Genomic DNA, 12385 nt, shown 5'->3' with positions numbered 1-12385 from the left:
AATGTAAGAATTTGAAAAGTATTTTTAAATATCATAATAAACATATTATAAAAAGCATTTTTTAATTTTCACTTCTCATTTGTAAAATATCATCATTTTACAAAAATATCCAAAAACATGAAAACTAAACATACTTGTTTTTGACATATTAATTTAAACAAACTTTTAAAACTTTATGAAATGATTTTATAGACTTAATAAAATATGTATATCATGATTGTTAACTTCATAAAAAAATAACTTAATAATTTCATAAATTTATATATAAACTTGAAAACCAAAAATATATATATAATAATTGTGTATGTGTGTATGTGATTGAGCTTAAAGTATCTAACACACATAACATAAACCTAAACTATTTACCCAAGCAACTTAATCTTCAATGAGCTCTTCTTAGTAAACTTGCTGATGAAGCTTGAACTTTGATCTTGACTTGAATTGCATTGCTTCACTCTGATATTCCACCAACCTCCATTAGATATGATCATTATAGCGTAATTCCATCTGACCTCTAACACATTGTTTGCCTAGAATAAATAAGAAAACACAAACACTAGACAAATAATATTGGTTATAAATTGTTTGTTAAAGTATCATCAAAACAAAAAGGCCAATTCAGTCATGCAGGCAAACTTCTACATTTTATCGTTAGGGATAAATGCAATTATATTTGCCTACACTCCCATTCAAGTCCAAGTGTGTCGGTAGATTCCTTCGAACTCATTCAAGATTTCTTTGACACTTGGAGAATGATTTATCTCTGATTCATCGGAACTAGGGATTGGTGACTTCTCTCTGTCGACCATATTGATAGTAACTCTAAGATATTCATCCTCTGAAGTTCCCTTCTTGTAGGAACGTCGTCTCTTGTTGGTCAAGGTAACATTCGCCAGTCAGTCAAACACCGACATTCTTGGTGTAGGTGCACAGCATTGACACCCTGAGAGGACTGTAGAAATTAGTCGTTCACATTAACATGAATGAGTGACTTGTTATTTGGGTCTTTCTCTCGGTATGAGTTCTCTTATGTTAGAGATTTGAAAAGAATCCCTCATTGAATGTGAGTTTTGAATTGGAACCCCCTATCCACCATTAGATGAGACATGTTCCTGGTGAACATGAATCTTAAATCCACGTTAGTCCTTTTGAACACGATGTATCACATCACGTTTTGTATTAGGAATGCGAGGGTCGTGTTTAAGATTGGAAACGTGATGTTCACGTTTTGCTTGAGGAACGCGAAGGTCACGTTCTACTTAAGGAATGTTAAGGTCGCATTCTAATTGATCAGCGTGGGCTTGTGGTCCATGTTCTATTTGTGAAACACTCCCTTGAGGGTCACGTTTTGGTTGAGCAACGCAGCTCTGAGGTTTGTGTTTTGCTTGTGAAACACTCCCTTGAGAGTCGTATTCAACCTGGCTTGCACGAGACTCATGCTTGAGCACATAAACGCGAGGCTCGTGTTCTGAAGTAGAAACATAGGGGTCGTGTTGAGGCTCTGCAGGCAATAAAAATTACTTTTAATCAAGGAGGTGAAACCTCAACTGATTAACCCCGCCCGCCCATGTTTTGAGCTCACCTGCGTGCTCAAGATTGCAAATGCAAGCTAGCACAAGTCAAGCTCACCTGTATTCAAGAGGCCAAGCAAAGCTCGCCTACAAGCTTGACTCGCGAAAATGCTTTGCTCACCTGCACGAGCCAAAGTTCACCAACATGGCTTGACTCACCCGCACGAGTCAAGCTCACCTATTTTCTCGACTCGTCCAGACGAGTCGCCTGAATGCTTTACTCGCCTGCACGAGTCAAGTTCGTCTACATGAGTCAAGCTCGCTTGCATGAGTCAAGCTCGCCTACAGGAAGTTTGGCAGCATGAACCAAGATCACTTACAGACTCAAGCTCGCCTAACACTTGAGGGGTCCGCTAGCAGATCCTGCTTGTTTGCTAAGCTCACTTGCAAGCTCACCTGAGCATTCAGACAGCAGTCGAGCTCGCCTGCAAGCCCGCCAGCCTCGCCTTAGCAGTGTATGTTAGCCTTCTTTGTTTTGATGATGATTTAATAAGCAATTTACAACTAATATTGGTTGTAGTATTTTTTTTGTGTTGTTCAGTATACACAGGAAAACGATCTACATGGATATTGAAGCCTATGCAAATCAAGTCAACCAATCAAGTTCACAGTATACACAGGAAAACGATCTACATGGATATTGAAGCCTATGCAAATCAAGTCAACCAATCAAGTTCAAGCTTCAGAAGATTATTTCTAAGTCAACCAATCAAGTTCAAGCTTCAGAAGATTATTTCTTGGTATACTTAGTATAGGTTTATATAATGTTTGTTAATTCTATAAGCTCAAATATACAGACACATTGCATTTGTGATTTTTTTCAAATATAAGTGTCTTTATGCAAAATATATTTTAATATGCTTTGGAATTCACAAACATTGTTAACATCTTTTATTAAGTCCGTAAAAAAACATTACACAAGTTTTCAGAACTTAATTTGAGCTAAATGTTAAAATCAACATGTTTAAAACACATGTATTTTTAGTGCTTTCGATTTTTTTTTTTGAGATTTCACAAATGGTAAGAGAAAATTAAAAAAATTCCTTTTCAAACATGTTCATATACATGTTTATAAACATTTTCAAAAGTTTTATATTTTTTGGAATTTATTTGCTATTTTTAAAAGAGGTTTGAATTTCATTTGTAAAATTCAATTCAGGCTGAAAATATATTATCAGTCGACTGAATGTTTTTATCAGTTGACTGATGAAACTGCCTGCAATCTTAAAAAGTTTCTGTTTCTTATTCAGTCTACTGATCAGTCGACTTATGAGGTCATTGGTCGACTGACTAGTTCATCAGTCAACTAATGACGTGTTTCTGGCCTGTAACTGTCAGCTCATCAGTCGACTGATGAACTGTATCAGTCGACTGATGGCCCAACGGCTAGTTTTTTCTGACCTTCTATTTTCTTGTTCTGTTGTTGGATTTTCTTATTTTTGGATTTTGGTTTTCATCCTATATATACCCCTTATTGTTTTACTTCTGAGGATGATCCAAGAGGGTTTTTAAAAAGAGTTTTAAGAGTTCAAAAGTTTGTTTCTCAAGTTTGTGTTTGTGTTTACAAGGAGAAAGCTTGCTTTGTCAATTGAGGAATTCATCCTCAATCTTCCTCATCCTCCTTTGTGTTTATAGAGAAGTTTTTCTAACTCTTTTATCTAGCAATTTATTACTGATTTTTATTTGTATCGTTGCTAGTTTATAAATTGAGTTAGATTTCATTAGTACTCATTTTATCACACACACACACCCTATTTGAGCTTTTAGTATTTCATACATCATATATTAGGTTGTGAGATTGTGATATTGTGAGAGTGAGCTTATATTGTGTTTTCATCTATTGTAGAGAACACAATCTTGTAATTGAGCCTTATTGTGAGTTACACGTTGTATTACACTTGTACACCGAGAGAAGTGTGTGCTGAGAGACGGGGTTGGTTCCAAAAGGAGTGGGGTTGGTAGTAAAGCCTTGTGAGAGGTGGTTATTTCGAACACTAGAGGAAGGTGACACGGGCTAGTGGGGTCGGTAGTAAAGCCTAGCATGAAGTGTATTTGAAAGTGTGTAAGTTGTAAAGTTTTCGGTGAACTAAAAAATCAAGTTGTGAGGTGTAAACGTTATTTGGATGAGCGTAGAAAACCCAGTTGTGATAGTAGAGTTCTCCTCTGGAGTGGGGAGCAGAGACGTAGGACGGAAGGTCCGAACTCCTTGATCATTTGCTTGTGTTTGAGTTTGTCTTTGGCGCATTTACTTTTTTGTTTATCTTATATCGCCATTGTCTACATCTTATATTGCCCTATCACAATTGTATCTTTTGTTTATCTTGATTCACCCTTGTTTATGTTGTTTATCCTTGCTAATAACTCATTGCATATCTTATTTGCAAGAATATATTTGTTAGTAAGTTTTAATTGGTACTAATATCAAACTAGATTAGCAATAACCCTATTCACCTCCTCCCCCTCTAGGGTGTTTTTTAATTGGTATCAGAGCTTGGTGCTCTTGATTTAAGATTTAACCGCTTTGAGTTAACGGTCCAAGCTTCAATATTGTTGCTAATCTTGTTTTGATATTATTTATTTTGCTTGCTCATACATTATGGATATGTATGATAATTTTAGTTTTGGCTACAATATAAATGTTGCTCCTAGATATAATAACTTCCCTTATGATCAATGGTGTAGTAGATTCAAAATTTTTGTTGAGTCTGAAAATATAGATTTATGGGAAGTAATTGATAATGCTTATATTGTGCCCACATCGAAGAAATCCAAGTGGAGCAAATATGACAAGAAAATATTTATAATGAACAAGTTGGTATTAGAATTTATTCATAAAGCTTTTGGACTATGTATTTCTAACGAACTTGCTCATTTTAATAGTTCTTATACAATTTGAAAATTATTTGAAGCACATCAAGAGAACTTGGAGGCGATCCGACGATCTTCGGCGTCTCGCTCCACAAGTTCACATGGAGCCTCATCATGCACGCAAGCTCAAAGCAATAGCCTTAGTGAGGTATGCGAGTCTGATGACAAAAACGATCTTACTATTGATGAACTCACACATGGCTATGAATTATTGATGCATGATTATGAAAAATTACAATGTAGCTATATTAAATTAAAAAACAAGCATGTCGAAATGAAATCCTCTCATGAAACACTAGCCACTAAGTTTGATCTCGTTGCAAATGAAAATGTAAATCTTAAAGAATGCAATAAAAAATTAAAATTGGAAAATGCTAGTTTGTTTCATGAAAAATGTGATGTTATATTAGAAGTTGAGAATATTAGGGAGGAGCTTAATTCTTTCAAAATTGATAGTGCACGTTCTACTTCTAATAACAATGCTTGTATAGTAAATAATAAGTTGAATCATGTTAAAAGTAGAATATTCTCTTTAGATTCAACATTAAAATCTTGCATTGATAATAACAAAAAGCTTATAGACATATGTGCAAAATCCCGTGAAAATTCTTCTAAGAAAACTACTCACTATGTACATATGTATAACAAAATTTGCAAATATTCTATTTGCGACCGTAAATGCCATATAGCTAAATTTTGTTATAATGCACAAAAGCCTAACAAGCCTAATCATATTTGTGCATCCCATCAAGCTTCTCTATCTCATCATACACATGTACACACACATAACGATCATCATAAACATGCCCATGTGTATAAGTGTGAATTTTGTGGACGTTTTGGTCATTTGACCAAGTTTTATTACGATTTGAGAAGAGCTTCCCATTTACAAAACAATCTTAAAGAAAAATCTATTTTTGCAAATGAGTCACGTGCATAATATTTTGGTCAACGCAAATCATTTCAACCTTTATATTACATAAATTGTTATCATAAAGATCATGTATACAATTTTTGTTTTGACCATATTGGTACACAAAATATGCCCAAAAGGGATCATAACCCTAGGGCTTTCAGCTTTAATGATAGGGGTCATGTCCCTAGACTCTTAGGTGCCAAGAGTAATTGGGTACCAAAATATGTTTGATCTTTAAGAACAAATTCTTTTGCTTTTTAGTTTTTCATGTTCTTAAAGATGATTTTTATTTAGGTTTTTTAAACAAAATTAAAAATAATTTTACACTTGGTATTTGATTTGATGTTTTCATCTCTTATGAATTAATGCAATTCTTACCAAGATGATTTTTCTATGTTAAAATATTATTTTTGTTATTATAACTTGTTTTAAGTTTGAACAATGTATTTGTGTTTATAGGATCATTATAAAACACTCTTATGATGATATTTATGTGTTTGAGCTTCCGAATCATCTATTTGAGGTTTATAATGTATTCCTTATGTGGTTTGATCAAGTTTTACAAAGAAGTTCTCATTGATTGAACACTTTTTGGATATATAACTTGTTTTGAATTTATATATGAGAGATTCATGTTTTAGCAACCCCCGGGATGTATTACTTCTTTGTTTCAAATTATGATTACCGGGCATTCATATGGGTTGAAACAAGTTTTTCTTGTTTTTTTCTTGTTATGACTTGTTTTATCCTAAGCATAATTTTCCTTGATCCTTTTGGACAAAACACAAATTTGTTTGACATCATCTTTGGCATGGTTGTACATATAATAAAGATGTTTCCGATATTAAAATTGATACAAAATATCTCTTAATGGAAGTCTTTAACCTTTTTGCCAAGAGATTGTTTATAAGAAATGATTGAGTGCTTTTGTCTTTTGAACTCAAATATTCTCTTGATCATTTCTTCATTAAAACAATGTTTTATGTTTTTCATGAACTTTCATTTGGACTCTCTTTTGGTATTATTTTTTAAATTGTCTTTCTTGATTTTTCATGAACAAGATTTTGGTTTTCATAAGGTTTCATGAACTTATACTTTGTTTTTATGTATTGAGACATCATTCTCATAATAATGTATTTATATATATTCTCAATCAATCATAATTTATAGTTTGATAACTTATGAATTTTCTTTTTGGGTTTATTGACAAATCATTTGATTATTGATCTTTGATTTTTTTTAAACCTTTGTTTTTTATTTTTTATTGTTTTTGTTGTTTTGTTTGTTTTTGATATATTTCCTATGGATATATATCTATGTTTTAGACTCTTGTGACGCTTTTCTTAATAATACATATATGTGGTCATTTGGTCTTCTTTAATGTGAGTTGTGTTTAGGGTATTCTATATCCATGCTTACTCACATTCATTTGTCATGCTCATCATTGCAAATTTTCTTTATGGCTTTTTGATAGGGGGAGCCTTCCCCATATCTTTGTTTATACTCACTTGTGTTTTTTGTTAGGCGGAGCTTTCGCTCTCTTCTTTATCATATCGTTTATCCCTATTTTTGATGTTCCCAAGAGGGAGAAAAATATGAGGTATATAGTATTTGTTTTGATTGGTATATAGCATTTGTTTTGATTGTTTTATTGATTTTATTATGAATATTGGTAAATTGTTTGTCATCATCAAAAAGGGGGAGATTGTTGGCCTTCTTATTTTAATGATGATTTAACAAACAATTTACAACTAATATTGGTTGTAGTATTTTGTTTTGTGTTGATTAGTATACACAGGAAAACGAGCTAAATGGATATTAAAGCTTATGCAAATCAAGTCAACCAATCAAGTTCAAGCTTCAAAAGATTCTTTCTTGGTATATATAAAACCACACAAATTTGAATACTATGTGATAAATGATATTGAATATGTTATGCAGTGATAAATAGCATATTTATCTTTTTAAGCATGTCAAGTGATCAATTCGATGTATACATATAAGGGAATAATATAAATCAGTGTAATCAGATCCTTAGTAGTCGACTAAGACCCTTTGTAGTCGACTACTAATAGCTTGTAAGCAATATGTAGTTTCTGTGAGTTATAGTGAAGTCGACTACTAAGGAGAGTAGTCGACTATCACGGATTCCTTGACGTGCTAGGTTTTAGTTTTCGGGTTGGATTTACGTTGTGTTTGAACCCGGTTGATAACCCAACTATATAAACGTGTTTTAAACAATTCCTGAGTTTTTCACATTAGTTTTCAGCTGCCTCTTTCCCCTTAAACCCTAGATCCGAATTTATGTTTTCCTCGAGTGTTTTGAGAAGTGACTTTGAGCGGAAGATGAGATCGAGGGCCGTAGCTAGAGTGAGGAGTTGGTACAACGTTCAGGAGATCAACACAGTGATAGAGGCAAGATCTCCTTCATCCAAACCCTACCCATAGTGTTAATCATGTGTTCATGAAGTAATAAGGTTATTTTAATGCATAAATTTTCTGTTTAACATGATAAAAGGTAGACTTGTGATGCGAAATCTGAATCTGAGGTTAGACCTACGAGTTTTACTTGCTGGTATTAACAAAAACAGGATTATGATCACTAGGTTGTGTAGATCTTCATTTATATCTTGTCATCTATGCGTTAATCATGCTTAAAACCCTAAAATGGTGATATAAAGGGGATTACATATAGATCAAGATAATTTAGACCCGGGATCTGGGATGTTTTGTTCTAAAATCATGATTAAACGAAATTATATCAGTTCTAGACTAATATGCAAGCATGTTTCATGTTAACCTAATCAATAATTAGGGTTTATGTCAAATATTAGTACAAATAAGAGGATTAAATTAAGTTGGTCAAATCAGGGTTAAATAATCATGGAGATGGTTTTTTTGTTTCTTATTTATTAGTTTTATAATGTGTTAAAGTATGAAATCGCACAACGTTTGCAAATGTGCTGTTGGTGCATGTTTCTCTACAGGTTTTGACTTAGTAGTCGACTACTAAGTGAAGTAGTCGACTACTAAAGTCTGAATTGACATAACAGAGATTGAGTCAATATAGAGTAGTCGACCAATGATTTTATTAGTCGACTACAAATTTCCGAGTCGAGTATAACAGAGTCTGGTGGACTCAGTGTAGTCAACTATTAAGCTTAGTAGTCGACTACTAAGGCTGATTTTCTATATTATGTTTTGTTTTGTTTTAAATTATGACTACGGGCTTGAGTTGCATGTTATAGGCATAATCATAAGTGAATAGTGTTGTAATATATGCAATATCTTCATAGTGAGGGATTTTAATTAAGTATTATTTCAAATACATTTTTCCTACGACATTGTGTCCGTACTAGAGTGCGCGCAGAGGTTAGTAAACCTATATTATGGTATCCGCACTAGAGTGTGGGTAGAGGTTAGTAAATCTATATTATATTATCTGCACTCAAGTGTGCACAGAGGTTTGTGAACCTACATGGTTGTATCCACATGAGTGTGCACAGAGGTCGATGTATCTATGTTGTTGTATCCGCACAAGTGTGCGCAGAGGTCAGTGTACCTATGTTTGTTGTATCCGCATGAGTGTACGCAGAGGTCGATGTACCTAGGTTTTTGTATCCGTACGAGTGTGCGCAGAGGTAAAGGAACCTATATCTTTGTTTCTGCATAGTTATACGCAGAATTTGAAATGGTTATTAGTGTCATGCATGACTGTACTATTAGATGAGAATTTTAGAAAAGTGATGACTTTTATAACTTGATAGCCGAGTGTTTAGCGGACGCCAAATGAGACATGACTCGTTGTTGAGATAATTGTTGACCGAAAGATTATCTTATGTGAGTGTATGAGATACATATGCTGACGTCGTTTATGAGGCTTTACTTTCCTGTATATCTTGTTTTTCAGTTCTAGTTTGGAATTAATATTTAGTTATCTACTATTTAAGACATATGGTATATACATGAGGGTTTCCTTGTTTGGATTACTTTGCTCGACGTACTACATCTCGTGTTGTAGATGTCTAAGTATAAATTCTATTAGATACAGGGAAAATAATTTAGGTAGACTATGTTTGATACTAGGTCTCGATACTATATCTTATGAAATTATAGATGGTCGGATGTGGATATGGACAAAGAGGATCACGTACACGAAGGATTGAGCAAGATGAAGCAAAGCCATAGCAGGTTCCGCTTGAGGAGCAGTAGGCTCTGATTGAGCAGCAGACTCCATTGGAGCAGCAGGTTCTACTTGAGAAGTAGCTGGCTCAACAGGCCAACCCGAGACGCAGTAGTCTCCCAAGTACCTGGTTGATTTTATGTCACCCATTGTAGCCAGACTCGTAGCACTTGAGAAGCAAATAGCGAATCAGACCCCACCTATTGTGCCACCCCCGATGATACCAGTTATTCCGATTGCTGAGGAGTACCCAGTGGTTACCCTAGGATGCACTCTACCAGTGGTCACAAGTAGAGCTGTCGAGCAGGAGGTATGGCTTTGACTAGTAGAGAGATACTAGAAGATGAGGCCACCAGAATTTCAGGGATCATCAGACTCACTTGTGGCCCACAAATAGAAGGAGGATGTAAGTAATATCCTTGATTTACTTGGTGTGGATTCAGTGCAGAAGCAGAGGCTAGCAGCTTACAGTCTCAAAGGCGATGCCGGAGGATGGTATCGACTCCAGTTCACCCAAGAGCATAGGATGGTTCTTACTTGGGAGGATTTCCTATATTTCTTCGATGAGCAGTATATCTCTTCCGTGGCACGAGCCGAGAAGGAGCTAGAGTTGACCAAGCTAGAGCAGGGGGATATGACCATGGAAGAGTATGACAACAGATTCATGAGCCTACTTCTTTTTACGGGTATGTAGCAGTCAGGAAAGTGCCTGGCACAGATGTTTCTTAGACTTCAACCTAGTCTCTATCGCTACCTAGTATCTAGGAGATTTCGTTCAGTCAGAGAGGTAGCGGATGTAGCCATCTCTCAGGAGACCGAAACGGCGATGTTCCAGAAGGCTAGAGAGAAAAGTACATAATTTGGATAGCTAAGTGATAAGGGCAAGGGTAAGAGACCTTTCTCCGGATCTGGAGGACCCTAATAGAGGGGTAAAGGTTTTCAGCACCAGCAGCAGGGTCAAAGAGGACCACGCCAGGACCAGAGGGCGTAGTAGCAGTGCTGATTTCAGGGGACGTGTCATAACTATCAGAGGGTTGGACACAAGGCATCGGAATGCTATAGTGCACCTAGAAGAGGTCAGCAGTAGGGTCAAGGTCATGGTCAGCGGCAGAACCATGCAGCAGGGTCGTAGTTACGGCCAGTAGCACCAGAGGATTGAGGCATCACCTGCCATCCCGAGGATTGAGGGACCAACAGGCCAGGTTCACGTTATTCAGGGCGTTCCTCAAGGTCAGATGGACCCATATGTTTCATCACCAGTAGCACATCAGACTCCAGCCACCGGTAGGGTTTATACCATCGTACCACATGATCATGGTGCCAGTGGAGCAATAGTGGAAGGTATCTTTCTTGTGAATTCTGTTCCAGCTCGAATCCTGTTTGATTCAGGAGCCTCACATTCTATTATATCTTACACTTTCATGAATAGACTTCAATTAGTTGCACATCCCTTAGATGAGCCATTATCAGTTTCTACTCCTCTTGGGGAGGTGTCCCTATTAGAGAGTGTTTGCAGGAGATGTGTTATCAGTTTAGATGAGTCTGAATTTATTATAGACTTGTTCGTTTTGCGGATGTTGGATTTTGACATCATTCTTGGTATGGACAGGCTTTCGTCATACCATGTTAGTATCGACTGTTTTGCTAAAACAGTCAGCTTGTGGGCATCAGATGGGTCGGAATTGATCATAGTGACCTCCCAGGGCAACCGATTTGTGGAGTCTTTTCTGGCATATATCGAGGAGGTGTTGTTACGGGATAGAGGTACCGGTTTGAGCGAGACATGAGTAGTCTCCAAGTATTCGGATGTCTTTCAGGATATACTAGGATTACCTCCAGTGAGAGAGGTTGAGTGTTGTATTGAGTTGTAGTCCGGTACGACACCGATTTCCTGAGCACCTTATCATATGGCACCGGCTAAGATGAGGGAGCTACAGACTCAGTTAGATGTGTTATGATCCTAGGGTTTTTTTGACAGAGTCATTCTCCATAGGGAGCGCCAGTCCTTTTTGTAAAGAAAAAGGACGGTAGTATGCGATTGTGCATCGATTATCGTGAGCTGAACAAGGTCACTATCTGGAACAGATATCCGTTATCAAGGATTGATGACTTGTTTGACTAGCTGCAGGGAGCACAGCACTTCTCGAAGATTAATCTTCATTCTGGATATTATCAATTGCGGTTTAGAGAGATGGATATTCTCAAGACCGCCTTTCTGACATGTTATGGATCCTTCGAGTTTTTCATCATGCTATTTGGGCTGACCAAAGCACCCGCGGTATTCATGGATCTTATGAGCCAGGTTTTTCAACCATACTTGGACTAATTTGTGATAGTGTTTATTAATGATATTCTTATTTATTCAAGATCGGAGGTAGAGCATGAACTGTTAGACCCTAGAGGGGGGGTGATTAGGGTCTTATGCTAATCTAATCCGATTTTATGCTAATTAAAATTAATTAACAAGTTATCCTAGCAAGTATGAAATACAACAAGATATATGAGCTAGGATAAGCAATATGAACAATAAGATATATCCTATATGATAAAAATATATGCAATGATATATAAACTAACACAAGGGTGATATAATCAAACTACAAATGTGATAGGGTAAAATATACAAGAGTAAAGGCAATTGGCGATATAAGATAAATGCATAAGCAAATACGCCAATGACATACTCAAACACACTCAAATGATCACGGAGTTCGGACCTTCCATCCTACGTCTCCGTTACCCACTCCCGGGGAGAAATCCACTATCACAACCGGGTTTTCTATGCTCACCCGAATAAAGTTTACACCTCACAATGTCGGTTTTCAACGCTCACCGATCAATGTTCAC

The 12385-nt window shown here is 36.1% G+C and overlaps 1 protein-coding gene across 1 annotated transcript; it reads left to right on the top strand.

Annotated features, from left to right (window-relative positions):
* Positions 10774–11325, top strand: LOC109834218. Its single transcript, XM_020402197.1, has one exon. The coding sequence runs from the start codon at positions 10774–10776 to the stop codon at positions 11323–11325; it is 552 nt and encodes a 183-aa protein (XP_020257786.1).

This window comes from Asparagus officinalis, chromosome 1, assembly GCF_001876935.1.
Source record: "Asparagus officinalis chromosome 1, Aspof.V1, whole genome shotgun sequence".
Lineage (NCBI taxonomy): Eukaryota > Viridiplantae > Streptophyta > Magnoliopsida > Asparagales > Asparagaceae > Asparagus > Asparagus officinalis.
Note: the sequence above shows the minus strand (reverse complement) of the source record. Positions and strands in the feature narration are given on the sequence as shown.